Source organism: Equus przewalskii, chromosome X, assembly GCF_037783145.1.
Source record: "Equus przewalskii isolate Varuska chromosome X, EquPr2, whole genome shotgun sequence".
In the NCBI taxonomy this organism is placed as follows: domain Eukaryota; kingdom Metazoa; phylum Chordata; class Mammalia; order Perissodactyla; family Equidae; genus Equus; species Equus przewalskii.
In genome coordinates, this window is record NC_091863.1 from 81,518,220 (window position 1) to 81,536,735 (window position 18,516).

Below are 18,516 nucleotides of genomic sequence, written 5' to 3' on the forward strand. Positions count from 1 at the left end.
AGACTGCTGATTTAATGGGTTGATACCATTATGCAGGCAGGGGAGGGTCTTCTCAAGACTTTATCATTAGCCCTGTCCTTTTCAACATTATCAGTGACTAGAGGAAGAACTCAAATGGTGTGCATATGAAATGTGTAGATGACACAACTGGGATGGGATTACGAATACACCAATAGAATCCGGATTCAGAATTCCCTCAACAGGCTGGAACATTGAGAAATCTAGCAAAATGAAAAAAAAGGGGGGAAGATGTTCACTGAATAAGTATTTAATATACATATGCAATGAACCAGGCACTGTGGTGAACAAGATACATCTCGGTGTTGCCCTCTTAGAGCTTACAGTCTGGTCAGGGAAGAGGAATTAAACAGGTATCTTAGAATAAAGAATGATGGGTAGTATAGGGAAAGTACAGAGGACGATTAACAAATATCCAGGAGTGCTAACCAAATTTAGGCTTTACAGAAGTGATGCTAATTGGAGTTTTGAAGGATGAGTATGAGCTTGCCAAGACAGGAGCAGTATTTGAGGAAAAGGGGACAGCCAACTTTTTCTGTAGAGGGCCAGGTTGTAAATATTTTAGGCTTTGCAGGCCATGTGGTCTTTGTCAAGACTATTCAGCCTTTCCATTGTTGCATGAAAGTGGCCATAGACAATGGGTAAACAAATGAGAATAGTTGTGTTCCAGTAAAAGTTTATTTACAAAAATAGGCGTTGGGCTGGATGTGGGCCTTGGTTTGCTGACCCCTGCGTGAGAGCATATCATGTTTGAGGAACTTAAGTAGAGTTGTAGGGCTTGAGCAGGGGTTTTCCCCTGACCGAGCAGCAGAGGTACCCAGGGTGCTTTTCCAAAGTATACATCCTTGATTGCTCCCACCCTGAGATTCTGATTTAATAACTCGAGTGACATCCAGGATCTGCTTTTTAAATATAATTATTCTGACATGCAACAAGGGTTGAGAGCCACAGGGCTAGACTAGCATGGTAGGAGATGAGGTTTTGAAATGTAGTCAATGACCAGAACATGAAACAAGTAATATGTAGGCCTTCAAAAACATATTGATTGATTTCAATATTTGAATAAAAATTACATTTTTAAAGTACGTAGAGGAGTTTCAGAGGCTACAGTATAGTTAGTGATTTTCTGATATTCCTTCCTCTTTTTCTTGCCTTTGTAATAACTTGCCTGATTTATCATACAATGTATAAGAACTTTTTTCAAGTTAATATTAATAATGAGGCTACTGGATGAAATTTGAAATATTTTTAGTTCTTTTAACCTCTGGACTAAATCCTACAAAAAATGTACAGTGCACATACTGTATTTTACATACAGTTAGGTACATTTGTTTCAGTTTGTTTTCATGTTTTAGAGATTGCTTTTTTTCTTATTTAATTTGATTCTTGGAAAATGTAAAATATTTACATGATTCCAAATTCTAAACTATAGAAATCACACTTCCATCCTCGTCTCCTCCGTCTTTTCTCTTTTTCTGTCTTTAGATAGCCATTTTTAACGCTGCTTGTTTTTTCCATCCGATGTTTCCTTTCTTTAAACTTAGTAAACATTGTTTTCTAATCTGTCTGATAATTCCAATAGCACAAGTTTTTGTGTCTCTATCTCTCTTGCCTCCTTTTTTTGCTGCTGCTACCTCGTGTTGTGTAGTTTCTTTTTGTGTCTGGTTGTCTTTGACCATGTGCTGGACACCTGGAATATTTTTGTAGAAACAATCGGAAGATTAGAATGGTATCTTCCTGCAAAGAGGACTTTCATTTGCTTCTCATGGGAACCTAGGGGTGCTCTTTGTCTGGGACCCCCCCTAATCCAAGTTCTATGCCTGAGATTCCTCAGACCATACACAGACAGACTGCAAGTCTGTGAGAAGGCTAATTTACTTCCGGTGAACTCTTACCTTGGGTTTCTGGTTTAAAGTGGGGGTTGGTTTATAAGAGTTCCCACTTTGGGCAAACCCTGTGCTTTGACTTTACTCACCTTAGCCCTTTGAGACTATGGAAGTGCATCTCAGTGTTGCAGCTGATTCCTCTGGATTGGCAAATTTCCTCAGGCCAAGAGTGACTTTGAGTATTAGGTTTACCCTCTGGGTTCTCATCTAGATTTTGACTTCCCTTATCATAGATTTTGTCATTCCTTACCATAGCGTTAGCTCTGTTACCTTTTTTACAAAACTTTTTTGATTTTGTAAATACAAACGTAGAGAGAATAGTATAATGAACCCCCATGTACCCATCACCCAGCTCAGTCTCTACTCCCATCCAGTTTTTTGTTTTGGTTTTTTTTTTTTTTTTTTGCAGGAAAAGAGTCACCCTGAGCTAACATCTGTAGCCAATCTTCCTCTCTTTTTTTTCCTCCCCAAAGCCCCAGTACATAGTTGTATATTCTAGTTGTAAGTCCTTTCAGTTCTACTATGTCAGCTGCCGCCACAGCATGGCTACTGACAGACCAGTGGTGTGGTTCTGTGCCTCGAAACTGAACCCAGGCCACTGTGGTGCAGCGCACCAAACTGTAAACACTAGGCCATCAGGGCTAGCTCCCCATCCACTTTTACACTCAATTATTTTGCAGCAAATAGCAAATGTTATACAATTGTACTGTAAATGTTTCATTACATACCTCTAAAGGATATGGGCACTTTAAAAATGTTCTGTCTCTTCCCTTTTTTAGCACCTTTACTAAGATATAATTCAGATATGATAAAAGTCACCCATTTAAAGTACACAGTTCAATGGCTTTTAGTATATTCACAGAGCTGTGCATCCGTCACCACAATCTATTTTAGAATATTTTCGTTATCCCAAAAAGAAATCGCATACCTCTTAGCTGTCACTCCCCAGTCTCCCCATCTCCCCATTTCCAGGCAAACACTAATCTACTTTATATCTGTGTAGGTTTGCTTATTCTGGAAATTCATAAAAATTAACTCATACAACATAGAGTTTTTTGTGACTGGCTTCTTTCACTTAGGATAACGTTTTTGTGTTTTTTAAATTTTTTATTGCAGTAACAATGGTTTATAACATTATATAAATTTCAGATGTGGAATGTTTTGTATTTCTATTTCTGTGTAGATGACATCATCTTCACCACCCAAACACTGAATAGACTCCATCACCACACACATATGCATAATCACACCTTTCACCTTCCTCTCTGCCCCCTTCCCCTCTGGTAACCACCAATCCAACCTCTGCTGTTATGTGTTTCTTTGTCATTGTTTTTATCTTCTATGTATGAATGAGATCATATGGTATTTAATTTTCTCCCTCTGACTTACTTCACTTAGCATAATGCTCTCAGGGTCCACTCATGTTGTCACAAATGGCTGGATTTCATCGTTTCTTATGACTGAATAGTACTCCATTGTGTATATATACCACATCTTCTTTATCCATTCGTCCCTTGATGGGTACGTAGGTTGCTTCCCAGTCTTGGCTATTGTGGATAATGCTGCAGTGAATATAGGGGTGCATATGTCTTTATGCATTTGTGTTTTCGTGTTCTTTGGATAAATACCCAGCAGTGGAATAGCTGGATCATATGGTAGATCTATTCTTAATTTTCTGAGGATACTCCATACTGTTTTCCATAGTGGTTGCACCAATTTGCACTCCCACCAGCAGTGTACAAGGGTTCCCTTCTCTCCACATCCTCTCCAACACTTGTTTCTTGTCTTGTTAATTATAGCCATTCTGATGAGAGTGAGGTGATATCTCATTGTAGTTTTGATTGCATTTCTCTGATAGTTAGTGATGTTGAATATCTTTTTCATGTGTCTGTTGGCCATCTGTATATCTTTGGAGAAATGTCTGTTCACATCTTTTGCCCATTTTTTAATTGGGTTGTTAGTTTTTTTGTTGTTGAGATGTATGAGTTCTTTATATATTTTGGATATTAATCCCTTATCAGATATGTGGTTTGCAAATATCTTCTCCCACTTGTTAGATTGTCTTTTGATTTTGTTGATGGTTTCCTTTGCTGTGCAGAAGCTTTTTAGCTTGATGTAGTCCCATTTGTTTGTTTTTTCTATTGTTTCCCTTGCTCAGTCAGACATGATACTTGAAAATATAGCATAATGTTTTCATGGTTCATCTATGCCATAGCATGTATCAGTACTTCATTTGTTTTTACTGCCAAATAATATTCCTTTGTATGCATACGCTACATTTTGCTTATCCATTCATCAGTTGATGGACATTTGGGTTATTTCTACTTTTTGGCTATCATGAATGATGCTTATTTATTTATTTTTTTTGAGGAAGATTAGCACTGAGCTAACTGCTGCCAATCCTCCTCTTTTTGCTGAGGAAGACTGGCCCTGAGCTAACATCTGTGCCCATCTTCCCCTACTTTATATGTGGGATGCCTACCACAGCATATTGTGCCAAGCGGTGCCATGTCCGCACCCGGGATCCAAACCAGCGAACCCCGGGCTGCCAAAGCGGAATGTGCGCGTTTAACTGCTGCGCCACTGGGCCGGCCCCTGAATGATGCTTCTATAAAGATTTATGTACAAGGTTTTGTGTGGACATATGTCTTCATTTCTCTTGGGTATATATTTAGGAGTGGGAATGCTGGATCGTATGGTATTTCTATGTTTTACTATTGGAAGAACTTTTAGGCTGTTTTCCAAAGAAGCTGCACCATTTTACATTCCTACCAGCAGTGTATGAAGGTTCCCTTTTCTCCATATCTTCCCCAAGACTTGTTATTATCTGGTTTTTTTTATTCTAGCCCTCCTAGAGGGTGGGAAGTAGTATCTCATTGTGGTTTTGATTTACATTTCCCTGGTAGCTATTGGTGTTCAGTATCTTTTCATGTGCTTATTGCCTACTTGTATATTTTCTTTGGAGAAATGTCTATCCAGACCCTTTGCCCATTTCTAATTAGGTTATTTGTCTTGTTATTGACTTATAAGAGTTATTTCTATATTCTAGAGTTAAGTCATTTATCAGATATGTGATTTGCAAAAGTTTTCTCCTACTTTCATTTTTTTCTTGCTGTCTTTTGAAGGACATAAGTTTTTAATTTTGATGAACTCTAATTTATGAAGTTTTTCTTTTATCATTTGTACTTTTTTTAATGCCTCCATTTCGTCCTCCGCCCCAGCCCCTGGCAACCACCATTCTACTCTCTGCTTCTGTGAGTTTGATGTTTTAGGTTCATCAGATAAATGGTATCATGTAGTATTTGTCCTTCTGTTTTTGGCTTATTTCACCTAGCATAATTTCCTTCAGGTTCATCCACATTGTAAGTGGCAGGATTTCCTTCTTTTTTATGGCTGCATGTGTATGCCACATTTTCTTTATCCATCCATCTGTTGATGGTTATTTACATTGCTTCCATGTCTTTGGCTATTGTAAATACTGCTGCAGTGAACATGGGAGTACAGGTTTCTCTTCAAGACCCTAATTTCAATTCCTTTGGATGTACACCCAGAAGTGGAATTGCTGGATCATATGATAGTTTTAATTTTTTGAGGAACCTCCACACTGTTTTCCATAGCAATTGCATCAATTTACATTCCCACTAACGGTGTACAAGGGTTCCCTTTGCTCCACATCCTCGCCAACACTTATCTTTTGTTTTTTGATGAAAGTCATCTTAACAAGTGTAAGGTGATATCTTGGTGTGGTGTTGCTTTGCATTTCCCTGATGATTAGTGATGTTGAGCACCTTTTCATACACCTGTTGGTCATTTGTATGTCGTCTTTGGAGAAATGTCTCTTCACTTCTCTTGCCCGTTTTTTATTCAAGTTGTTCTTTTGCTGTTGAGTTGTAAGAGTTCCTTATAGATTCTGGATATTAACCCTTTATCAGATATGTGGTTTGCAAATCTTTTCTCCCATTCAGTAGTTTGCCTTTTCATTTTGTTGATTGATTCCTTTGCTGTGCAGAAGCTTTTTAGTTTGATATAGTCCCACTTGTCTATTTTTGCTTTTGTTGTCTGTGCTTTTGATGTCATATCCAAGAAATCATTGCCAAGGCCAATGTCCAGAAGCCTTTTCCGTTTGTTTTCTTCTAGGAGTTTTACAGTTTTCTTTAGGTCTTACATTTAAGTCCTTAATCCATTTTGAGTTAATTTTTGTGAATGGTGTAAGATAGGGATCCAATTTCATTCTTTTGCATGTAGATGCCCAGTTTTCCCAGCACCGTTTATTGAAGAGACTATCCTTTCCCAATTGTATATTCTTGGCACCGTTGTCAAAGATCAGTTGACCGTAGACACATGGTTGTATTTCTGAGCTCTCTATTCTGTTCCATTGGTGTATGTGTCTCTTTTTATACTAGTACCATAGTGTTTTGATTACTGTGGCTTTGTTTTATATTTTGAAATCAGGAATTGTGATGCCTACAGATTTGTTCTTCTTGCTCAAAATTGCTTTGACTATTTGGGGTCTTTTGTGGTTCCATATGAATTTTGTGGTTGTTTTTTCTGTTTCTATAAAGAATGCCATTGGGATTTTGAGAGGGATTGCATTGAATCCTTACATTGCTTTGGCTAGTGTGGACATTGTAACAATATTAATTCTTTCAATCCATGAATATGGGATGTCGTTCCATTTGTGTAGACTTTCATTTCCTTTATCAGTGTTTTATAGTTTTCAGTGTACAAGTCTTTCGCTTTCTTGGTTAAGTTTGTTCCTAAATATTTTATTCTTTTTAAAACTATTGTAAATGGGGTTATTTTCTTGATTTCCTCTTTGGATAATTTGTTGTTAGTGTACCACTTGTGCTTTTGATGTCATAGCTAAGAAATCACTGCCTAAACCAAGATGATGAAGATTTACTCCTATGTTTTGTGTAAGAATTTTATAGTTTTAGCTTTCATATTTAGATTTTTTTATCCATTTTGTGTTAATTTTTGTATAGGATGTGATATAGGTATCCAACTTCATTTTTCTGCATGTGGCTGTTTGGTTGTCTCAACACCATTTGTTGAAAAGACTATTCTTTTCCCCACTAAAGTGTCTCTTGGCACCCTTGTCGAAAATAAACTGACCATAGATTATGGGTTTCTTTCTGGACTCTCAATTCTTTTCCAATTATCTATGTCTATCCTTATGCCAGTACAACACTGTCTTGATTAGTGTAGCTTTGTCATAAACTTTGAAATTGGGAAATATGAGACCTCCAGCTTTGTTTTTCTTTTTCAAGCTTGTTTTGGCTATCCTTGGCCCCTTGAAATTCCATATGAATTTTAGAATCAGCCTGTCGGTTTCTACAGAGAACCAGCTGGGATTCTGATGGGTAATGCCTTGAATCTGTAGATCAATTTGGATAGTATTGGCATCTTAATGTTGTCTTCCAATCTATGAACATAGGATACCTTTCCATTTATTTAGGTCCTCTTTAGGTTTTTTCCATGATGTTTTGTAGTTTTCAGAGTATAAGTTTTACACTTCTTTTTGTTAAATTTATTCTTGCATATTTTATTTTTTTGATATTACTGTAAATGAAATTGTTTTCTTAATTTCATTTTTGGATTGCTTGTTGCTGCTGTATAGAAATGTAATTGATTTGTGTATATTGATCTTATATCCTGAAACCTTGTGGAACTCATTAATTAGTTTTTATAGCTTTTCAGTAGGTTCCTTTGGTTTATCTATACATAAGATTATGTCTTCTGCAAACAGATAATTTAATTTCCTTCTTTCAAATCTGGATGCCTTTTATTCTTTTTCTTGCCTAATTGCATTCCTTAGAACCTCAGGTACAATGAATTTTGAAGAAAGGTGGCAAGAATGGACAAGTTTCTTTTTTTTGAGGAAGATTAGCCCTGAGATAACATCTGCTGCCAATCCCCCTTTTTTTGCTGAGGAAGACTGACCCTGAGCTAACATCTGTGCCCATCTTCCTCGACTTTATATGTGGGACGCCTGCCACAGCATGGCTTGCCAAACGGTGCCACGTCTGCACCTGGGATCCGAACCGGCGAATCCCGGGCCACCGAAGCAGAAGGTGTGCACTTAATCACTGTGCCACCGGGCCGGCCCCAATTGTCTTTTTCTTGATCATGGGGGAAACAATTCAGTTTTTCACCAGGACGATGTTAGGGGTTTCCATGGCTGCCCTTTATTAGGTAGAGGAACTTCCCTTCTATTTTTAGTTTGTTGACGGTTTTTACCATGAAATGGTGGTGGATTTCATGAAATGCTTTTTCTGCATCTACAAACATGATCATGTAGTTTTTGCCATTTATTCTTTTGATATGGTATGCTATATTAATTGATGTTCAGATGTTTTTTGCATTCCTGAGGTAAATCCCACTTGGTCATGGGAAACAATCCCTTTTACATGTTGCCAGATTTGATTTCTCAGTATTTTGTGAAGGATAAGGGATATTAGGTTTTCCTTGTGATAGCTTTGTCTGGTTTTGGTTTCAGGTTAATTCTGGCCTCATAGAATAAGTTAGGAAGTATTCTCCCTCCAACTTTTTGGAAAAGTTTGTGAAGGATTGGCGTTAATTCTTCTTTAAATATCTGGTAGATTTTACTAGTGAAGCCATCTGATCATGGGCTTTTTTTAGTGGGAAGGTTTTAAATTACTATTCAACCTCTTTTCTTGTTATGGTTCTATTCAAATCTTCTGTTTCTTCTTGAGTCACTCTCAACATTTAGTTGTTTCTCTGGAATTTGTCAACTTCATATGATTTATTTAATTTATTGGTATACCTTACAATATTTTTTTGTTTCTGTAAAGTTGATAATGATTTCTCCCTTTTCACTCTTTTTTTTTTTAATGAGGAGCGTTGTCCCTGAGCTAATATCTGTGCCACTTTTCCTCTATTTTGTATGTGGGACGCTGCCACAGCTTCATGAGTAGTGTGTAGGTCCACACCCAGGATCTGAACCACAAACACCAGGCTGCCGAAGTGGAGCGTGCAAACTTAACCACTATGCCACCAGGCTGGCCCCTTCATTCTTGATTTTAGTAATTTGAATCTTTGCCAATGATGTTGATCTTTTCAAAGAAACAACTTTTGGTTTCATTGATTTTTCTCTACTTAAATTTTTTTTAAAATTTTAATTGTGATTAAATACACATGACATAAAACTTACCATAATAACCCTTTTTAAGTATACAGTTCAATGGCATTAACTACATTCACATTGTGCTACCATTACCACTGTCCATCCACAGAACTCTTTTCACCTTGTAAAACTGAAATTCTGTGCATTTTAAACAATTACTCTCTATTCCTTCCTCCCCACAGCCCTTTGCAACGTTCATTCTACTTTTAGTCTCTATGAGTTTGACTACTCTATGTACCTCATGTAAGTGAAATCACACAGTATTTGTCCTTTTGTAAATAGCTTACTTCACTTAGCATAATGTCTTCAAGGTTCGTTCATGTGTCAGACGATCCTTCCTTTTTAAGGCTGAACAATATTCTATTGTATGTATATACCACATTTTGTTTATCTGTTTATCCTTTCCTGGACCTCTGGGTTGCTTACAACTTTTGCCTATTGTGAATAATGCTGCTGTGAACATGGGTGTAAAATTATCTGTTCAAGTCCTTGCTTCCAATTCTTTTGGGTATATACCCAGAAGTGGAATTGCTGGATCATATGATAATTTTATTTTTAATTTTTTGGGGAAATATTATTGTTTTTCACAGATGTTTCCATATGAATTTTACATTCATACCAGCAGTGTACAAAGGTTCCAATATCTCCATATCCTCACTAACACTTACTGTTTTCTGGGGATTTTTTGATAATAGTCATCCTAATGAGTGTGAGGTAGTATCTCATTGTGGTTTTGATTCACATTTCCCTAGTGGTTAGTGATGTAGAGTATCTTTTCATGCACTCATTGGCCATCCCTGTATTTTCTTTGGAAAATGTCTGTTCAGGTCCTTTGCCCATTTTTTAAATCAGGTTATTTGTTTTTTTGTTGTTGAGTTATAGGAGTTCTTTATATAAAAAGTCTGGATATTAACCCTTTATCAAATAAATTATTTGCCAATATTTCCCCCCATTCCATAGGTTGCCTTTTCATTCTGCTAATTGTATCCTTTGATATGTAGAGGTTTTAAGTTTGTCGTAGCCCCACTTGGCTTTTTTTTTTTGTCTATTTTTGCTTTTGTTGCCTGTGTTTTTGGTGTCATATTCAAGAAATCATTGCAAAATCCAATGTCTTAAACCTTTCCCCCTATGTTTTATTCTAGGAATTTTATAGTTTTAAGTCTTATGTTTAGGTCTTTAATCCATTTTGAGTTAATTTTTGTATATGGTGTGAAGTAAGGGTCCACCTTCATTCTTTTACGTGTGGATATCTGGTTTTCCCACCACCATTTGTTGAAGAGACTGTTCTTTCCCCATTGAGTGGTCTTGGCACCTTTGTCAAAGATCATTTGACTGTATACATGAGAGTTTATTTCTGAGCTCTCTATTTTGTTCCACTGGTCCATGTATCTACCTTCATGCCAGTACCACACTGTTTTAATTACTGTAACTTTGTAGTAAGTTTTGAAATCAGGAAGTGTGAGACTGTTTTTATATTCTTTTTTCATTTATTTCTGCTGTAATCTTTATTATTTTACTGTCTTCTTCCTTTGGGTTAATTTGCTCTCCTGTGTCTAGTTTCTGAAGACAGTAGGTTTGGGGCCGGCCCCGTGGCCGAGTGGTTAAGTTCGCATTCTGCTTCAGCAGCCCGGGGTTTCCCTGGTTTGGATCCTGCATGCGGACATGGCACCACTCATCAAGCCATGCTGTGGTGGTGTCCCACATAGCACAACCAGAAGTTCCTACAACTAAAAATATACAACTAGGTACTGGGGGCTTTGAGGAGGAGAAGAAGAAGAAAAAACCAAGGCAGTTTGTGAGATTATTGGATTGAGATCTTCCTGCATTTTTAATGTAAGCTTTTATAGTCCTGACCTCTCAAGCCGCACTTGCTAAGAAAGAGAAGTCATGGCTCACGTGCCTTAGACACTTGCTGTTCTTACAGAATTTTAGTAGATTTTCTTGAGTAAATATTTTTATATTTGCTATATACCCTTAGGACAATTTCCAGAGGCTTTAAATGCTGGGTTTTTAAAAATAATTTTTGCCAACTTTGTGCATTTTACTGGGGACTGGTCCACAGAACTCCTCAGGATCTCATCCTGGAAGTGGAACTCCATGTGGACACTTGTTTCTTTAAGCAACCACTCTCAGTTTCTTGACTATCCTTCCAGAGACATACTGTACATTTCTGTGTAAATGATCTTTATCAGTACTGTGCACTATACACATTTTTCTGCCTCTTGATTTTTTGACTTAATATCTTGGCTTTTGTTTCACATTTCTACATAGCCTCATTCTTTTTTATGTCTCCATAGTATTCCATTGTATGGATTTAAGTAAGTTTAAGCATATAAGTTACAAGTTGAGCATTTAAGTTGTTTCTAATCTTGTTTTTAATTATTCTCTAATGAATGTTCTTGAAGTATATACATCATTTCATACATATGCAAGTGTGTCTGTTCGATACAATTGCTTTCAAAGGGTATATCTTTTTACTTTTGTTCGGTATTGTCAAGTTGCCTCCAGCAGAATTTATGCGAGTTTACATTACTGCTAACAGTGAATGAGTGTCCATTTCTCCATACCCTGTCAATACAGTTGCATCCAGTTCTTATTTGGAAAAGTATGTAACGGATCATAAATAGAGTATAATTGAAGTAGCAAATGTTATCAGTTTGGATATAGGTAAACAAACTTGTTTTGGAGGTCAGGAATTGATATATTCTTTTAAATCAGAAAATAGTTTCTAAAATGTTTAAGGAAAGTCAGTTCTGGAAGATTAAATTCCAACAGCATAGAGCACATTTGGCAAAATGTGAAACTACCATTTTTGTAATGATGATGTTTCTATATGGTTCTGAAAATACTAGGCTTTAATGTCAATCTGTCTTTTAAAAGAGTGCCTTTGGAGCCCTCGTCGCCAGCTAACTGCTCACTATCTAAGTCTCTTACCCTTGAGATGGTAAAAATAACCTCTGATGCCATGGTGGTATGATTTAATTCTAACAATTTTATTTTACTGAATTATCACAGTGTAAATATTTCAGATTAGCCAGACTTTTAGAGATAATTTATTCAATTTAATTTGGCCAATCAGCTCTCAGTATCAAAAAGCTCAGTTCACTTTAATGAGTTGAAATATTTTGAACATTTGTGGAGCCTACATTTCAGGAAATTCTGAAGCTCTAAGTTTTCTTACCATAAATTACCTTTGAATTAATAACTAGTTGTTTCTTTCTTTATTTATTCAACACACATTTATTTGTGTCCACTATACTTCTGGCACTGGGAATACAGTACTTAAGAAGATAGATACCATCTCTGCCCAAATGGAATTTATATTCTAATGAGAAAAAACAATAAACAAGTAATGAAATAAGTAGACACGATAATTTTAAGTTCTGAGAAGTGCTATGAAGGATATATACAGGGTGAGGTGAGAGAGAGAGTGACAGGAGAGTTGTCAGGGGTGGCTGTTCAAGGAAGGCCTTTTTGAGGAGGTGACATTTTATCTGAGATTTCTTCTAAAAGATGAGAATAAGGCAGCCTATGAATAGCTGGAAGAAGAGCGTTCCAGGCAGTGGGAATGGTACAATGGCTCAAGGGATTCAAGTGAAAAAGAAAGGTCACTGTGGCTTAGAGCTTAAGGGAGGATGGAATGAAATAAGGCTGGAGATAATGCAAGGGTCGTCTATCTTACAGGTCTGTTAGGAGAGCATTGGGAAACAAATGATTTTCGAGCAGGGTTATAGTACAGTCTAGGTTGGTGTTTCGTAGAGACCACTTTGGCTTTTTTGCAGAGATTGGGGTTATGAGAGGAGGTCTAAGTAGAAGCAGGAGCAGCAATTAGGAGGTTATTGCTGAGTCTAGACAAGGATATAGATAGTGATTTGTATACACATGGTGGTGGTGGAGATGGATAGAAGTGGACTGATTTGAGATAGAACAGGCAGGACTTGATGATGGCTTGATTAGATGTGGGAATGAGACAAGGACTTTTGAGTTTTTTGAATTGAGCAACTGGGTTGATGGTGGGTCCGTTTATTAATAAGAGAAATACTGATGAAAGAGCAAGAGAGGTTATTTTGGTTTTTTGAGAGGGCAAGTTGGGAATCAAGTTCTGTTTTGACCTACTTAAGTTTGAGATGCCTGTTAGCCATCCGAGAAGAAGTGTAAATAGGCAGTTTGTAATAGACGCTTGGCGTAGGAGAGAGGTTGGAACTAGAGAAATAAATATGGAATTCATCAGCATGGACCGTATTTTTCAGTTCCAAAACACAGATTTTTTTTTTTTTTTTTTTTTTTGCTTTTTAACTTCTCAAGATAAGGATGCATCTCGTGATCGCTGTCAGCCAGGCAGCAATCATGAGATAGTTGCCATTTGCTATTTTTGAGCGTGCACAGGCAGATTGCCAGAATCAGACCTTGCAGAATGGATGTCAGCAGCTTCGGGGAAAAAAATTGGAGACAATATTGGAGCACTATTTTAAGCCCCAAAACCCAAATGACTTGGGGAAAGAAGGGAGGGAAGTGGTGACACATATGTGTTACAGACTTTCCTTGAGGCAGGAGCCAAAAGTAGGTTAGCTTTACATAATTGAGACCCCAGCACCAGTAGTTTGTAATTCTTCTAGGAAATGCTGCAGCATCAACACTCTGGCACAGAGGATATTGTGTGAAAAAAACATAGATATCCACAACTCTTGAGTAGAAAAGTAATTCAGAAGAGTTAGACTCTGAATGTGGAGTTTTAGAAATACTTTCACCACTTCATTTTGTTTATGTTTACCATTTCATGTTTATAAAAGTGATATATGATCAAAATCTGTCTACATCTAAAACTTTCAATCATTATAAAATAAGTTTGAAGTGTTAAAAAGACATTGTGTTATACATAGGTTAGTAAACAATTTTTTCTTAGTGATATGTAAAAAATGTTGTTTGCTAGAATTGATGGCTTTTCAATGAAAAACAGTAGATGATAGAAATTATCCAGGGGATAAACGGAACCACCTAGGTCTGAGTTTTCATAAAGAGTTAGAGTTTCATTGAATCCACTGTGTACACAGACTCCCTCATCAGATTTCCTCCTCATCCTTCAAGACTCAATTCGAGTATCATATTCCTCAGAAGAAGCCTTCTCGAACATCTTCCATCCCCACCCCAGTGGCTAAGTACAGAACAAAAAAATGAGGCCATCGGTTAGCAAAATGGTGTTCACGTTATCCACTGTGATTTTATTTTCCTTCTGTTTGTGCTTCTAGGGAGAAATATGGAAGGTTATAGTGGAGGTTAATTCCAAAGTGATCCAAGAATGATGGTAGGAAGAGAATGTAGCAAATGAATCAGGCAGCGAAGAGCCGTCTTAATTTTCCGCTAAATTTTGCAGATGTTTTAGAGATCTGCAATATCTAAGTAGATAATAGGCCAAATATTTCCGTCCTCATCTCTCTCCACTTCCTGTTTTTGTTTTTGTTTTTTTAAGGAATGGCCAGAAGAAAGGACAGTAAACCTGAGCTCTATTCGGGTAAATACATTTATTTATTTATTTTCATCATGTTTAGGGATTTCATGCAGCTTCATTTCATCACAAGAATTTATACCTTTACTTTTCCCCAAATCTTAAGTCTGCTGCCTCCACAGAGTCAAAATGAAGCGTTTTCCTTCTGAATTCCTTCCGGTGACGTTTTGTGAATGTATTGGCACATACCCTCTGCAGTCTTCTCTCACTATTCAGTTTGACTCTTGCTGTTGTGACTGTGCCTCTCATTTTATAGTACAGTTGCGCGTATTCAAAGTGTGACTGTAATGAGGCTGATTTCACAAAACTCAACACAATGGTCTCACTATAGAAACTCTGCTGGGGTACATACGTAATACAGGCAGTAATATAATAATGTCTGCTTCTGCATTATCTATTTTAAATGTTAAATTCCTAGGGTGTGGGAATGATGACCCATTTTCATTTCACAGTACTTGTTAAGTTGAACAGCTAAATGTTTTTTGCCACTAAGAGGAATGTTTAGCCCTTAAACTTTGAGCACTTTCTGGTTTGAATGTTGCTTAGTGGCTGAGTTCCAGTTATGAACCTGGCTTCTCTGAGCTAACTCCGGCTATGTGCATCCAGGATGCTGGGAACTTTTCCTAGGTAAAGAAGAGGTAGAGACTAAGCTTAGTAAATATTTGATAAGTAATTTTCCCCTTTTTTGTGCCTGCAGGGAAAGAAATGGAACTGGTATTTGGACTATTTATTTTCAGAGGGGTTTCAAGGCCTGAAGCTTTTCATAAGAAGTAGTATTCATCGTTCTTCTGTCCCCTGATCAGAGAGCATAAACCACATGATCAACATTTCATGAAGCATCCGGGACTAAATTCCTTCCTTGTTGCTAGAAAGGCCAACTTGAGTTTCCATATTCTTTTCACCAGCAGACTGGCATCCTCAGAGAGTGCTTGGACTGACCTTATGTCTGTGGCTCAGGAGAGCCTTGGTGTGGCTAACTGTTTTTCAGGATCTAGATTCTTTAACCCATTAGTAACTTTATCATCAGGCTCTACCTTCCACCAAATTACATGTAAAGAGAAACATCCGTGGGATTTTTCATGGTCTTGTGAACTGTGAGCTGCATTGTTGGAAGAGAGCAGGTAATATACAGTGGTAGTTAAGCCATAGACATGCTTGTGCAAAATGCCCTGCTGCCTCTACGAAACCTCCGTGGATATTGCCATTTTTCTTATTGTGAACAACAGCACCTGCACCAAGTTAACATGAGGCAACATTGCTAACTCTAAAAGCTGGCTCTAAGTAGTTGATAGCTTCTTGGGCCTTCATTGGTAGCAATTTGATGAGAAAAGGAAGGGGAGAGGATTGTGGGATAATCAAGACGTTCTTGTTTATATCAGTTTGATTTCATGAAACTGCTCTATTTGGTGTGTGTGCGTGTGTTTATGTGTATATATCCATTTTCAAGTGTTCAGGCCCAAGTAAACTAACTGCAACTTTATTTTCAGGGATAATTCTGAAGCTTTTTAAAGTTTTAATAATAGCTAGAATGTCTTGCTGAAAATTTACTATAAAATTTTGCTTCAGTGCTACTGAATAACTCTCCCTCCCTTTTAATAAAATTCATATCATTTGAGAGAAATCAAGCTGTGTTTATTTTTGTTTTTAAGGGCACATCTTGTGGTTCTTTCTTTTCTCTTTTAAAGCAAAACAAAACCCTGAAGTGTTATTGGATAGTGTTCAGACTGGTTTTTGAGCTTATGATGTGCCAGGTATTCGTCTGTGTGCTGATTATACAACTGCGACCAAGACAAAGTGTCTGCTTTGTGGAATTTACTACATCCCACTGGAGAAGACAATAAAAATGCAAATAAATACATAATATCAGGTGCTATAAAGAAAAAGCAAGGAATAAGGACAACGTTAAGAGGGTTGCTATTTTAAATAAGGTGGTTAGGGAAGGCCTGTTTGAAAAGGTGACATGTGCAGAGGCCCTAATGAAATAAATGTATGAGCCTTGTGAATGGGGAAAGAGCATTCTGAGCTAAAGCATTCTGAGGTAAAGGCAAGTGAAAAGGCTTAAAAATGTTAACTTACTTGGCATGATTGAGGAATAGCAGAAAGGCCAGTAAGATTACAACATAGTGATTAAGGGAGAAGAATGATAAGAAATGAAATAGAGGAAAAAGCCAGGGAGTAGTTTATGAAGGTTCTTATAGCCTGGTCTGGATATGTAATGGGAAACCATTAGAAGGATTAAGAGCAAAAGAGTAACATAATTTGACTTACCTGTATGGAGCTGTGGTGTGAAAGTTAGACTGAAGAGGACTGAGGGTGAAAACAGAGAGACCAGTTAAGGTATTACAGTGTTCCAGGCAAGAGTCTTAGACTAGGTGGTTGATGAGAAGGAGGTGGTTAGATATTGGATTCGGGCTCTACTCTAAAGTGGGGGGAAGATAGGATATACTGACAGCTTGGATATAAGCAGAGGGAAAGAGAGGGGTAAAGGATGACTCTTAGGTTTTTGACTGAGCAACTGAGTGAATTCTGGGATGCAGAGAAGAGGCATACTGGAAGAAGAACAGATTTGGAGACATGTGGAATCAGGGGTTCTGTTTCGGCCGTGGTAGTTTGAAGATGCTGAGTAGGCAGTTGGATAATCCAAATATAGCATTCAGGGTACAAGTTGGGACTGGCAAAATTAGCAAAGACAATCATTCAGAGTCTCTGGAGAATGATAAAAGGATTTACAACAAATTGTGAACAATTTATTCAAAATCTCCAGAACTCAGTAATAGTAGTAGGAGGCTGTAACATCTGAGCTCGAGGCTACACCCGTTTCCCCACCCAACTCGGTGTTGCAGAAGACGTATTCTAGCTGGCCTGGCAGTAAGTGGCAGCTCCCATCTCCCCCAGATACGCATCCAGAATCCAGAAGTTCTGCCAGGGAGGACGTCAGAGAAAACCTCAAAGACTGGCAGCACCCTGGCCCTGCTGAGGGGCCTGACTTTATTTGGATTGTGGAACGATTTATGCTGTCAAGGAATTGTCCAAAATAAAAATCAGCTAACAGTTGAGGCCAAAAGCATGGCATGATAGATACCAAGAGAGGCAGACGAGCCAGAAGTTTAACAGGGAGATCAGAGAAAGAAACAGCAAACGAGGCCTGGTGATATGGAAGATTGTGCACATACCTAAGGCCACACTCTCTCAGGAGCAACTGAGGGGGAAGCTGCTTTACTATTAGTCCTTGACTAAATATGGGACAAGCTTTGTAAACTCCCTGAAGTGTGAAAGCAGTCTCCAAGCCACACAGATTAAACAGCAAAAATTCAAACCTTACTGGCTTGGGGGCTTAAGCACAACTCTGTTCAATCAGTGGCTGACTGCTGAACTGTACTGACCCGGGGATAACCCTTAGGAAGCCAGATTTAAAGATAAAACAAGAAAAAAATCCAAACAGGGAAATTAGGAACTGCACACTGTTCGGGAACAGACTTCATGGAATTAGTCCAGCCAAATTACTAAACAACAGCAACCAACCCTGGAGCAGGGACAGTCGGTATGCAGAGCTGCTACCATATATTACTTAAACTGTTCAGATGAATACAAAGTTATGAGACATACAAAGACACAGGGATGTGTGACCCATACGCAGGAGAAAAAGTAGAAATTGCTTTCGAAGGGGATCAGATGTTGAACTTGGTGGACGAGGACTTCAAAGCAGCTATTATAAATATGTTCAAAGAGCTTAAAGAAACCATGTTGAAATAAAGGAATATGTGATGACTTCAAAAAATATCAGTAAAGGATAGAATGCATACGCACCACAAATGGAAATTCTGGACTTGAAAAGTGAAGAAAAATGATTGGAGCCTTAGAGAAATGTGGTACCATCAAGCACACAAACACACTCATGATGGGTATACCAGAGGAGGAGATAAAGGGACAGAAAAAATATTTGAAGAAATAATGACTGATAA

The 18,516-nt window shown here is 37.7% G+C and overlaps 1 protein-coding gene across 3 annotated transcripts in view; it reads left to right on the forward strand.

The window, feature by feature from the left end:
* CENPI (centromere protein I) overlaps nucleotides 1-16,175 on the forward strand; it is a 56,757-nt gene extending 40,582 nt beyond the window's left edge. For all 3 annotated transcript variants that reach the window (XM_070606651.1, XM_070606650.1, XM_070606652.1), the window contains 2 exons: nucleotides 14,519-14,560; nucleotides 15,252-16,175. In XM_070606651.1, the coding sequence (XP_070462752.1) occupies nucleotides 14,519-14,560; nucleotides 15,252-15,353 (144 nt within the window). In that variant the 3' untranslated portion in view covers nucleotides 15,354-16,175. The remainder of the gene's footprint in view (nucleotides 1-14,518; nucleotides 14,561-15,251) is intronic.
* Nucleotides 16,176-18,516: the final 2,341 nt, after the last annotated feature.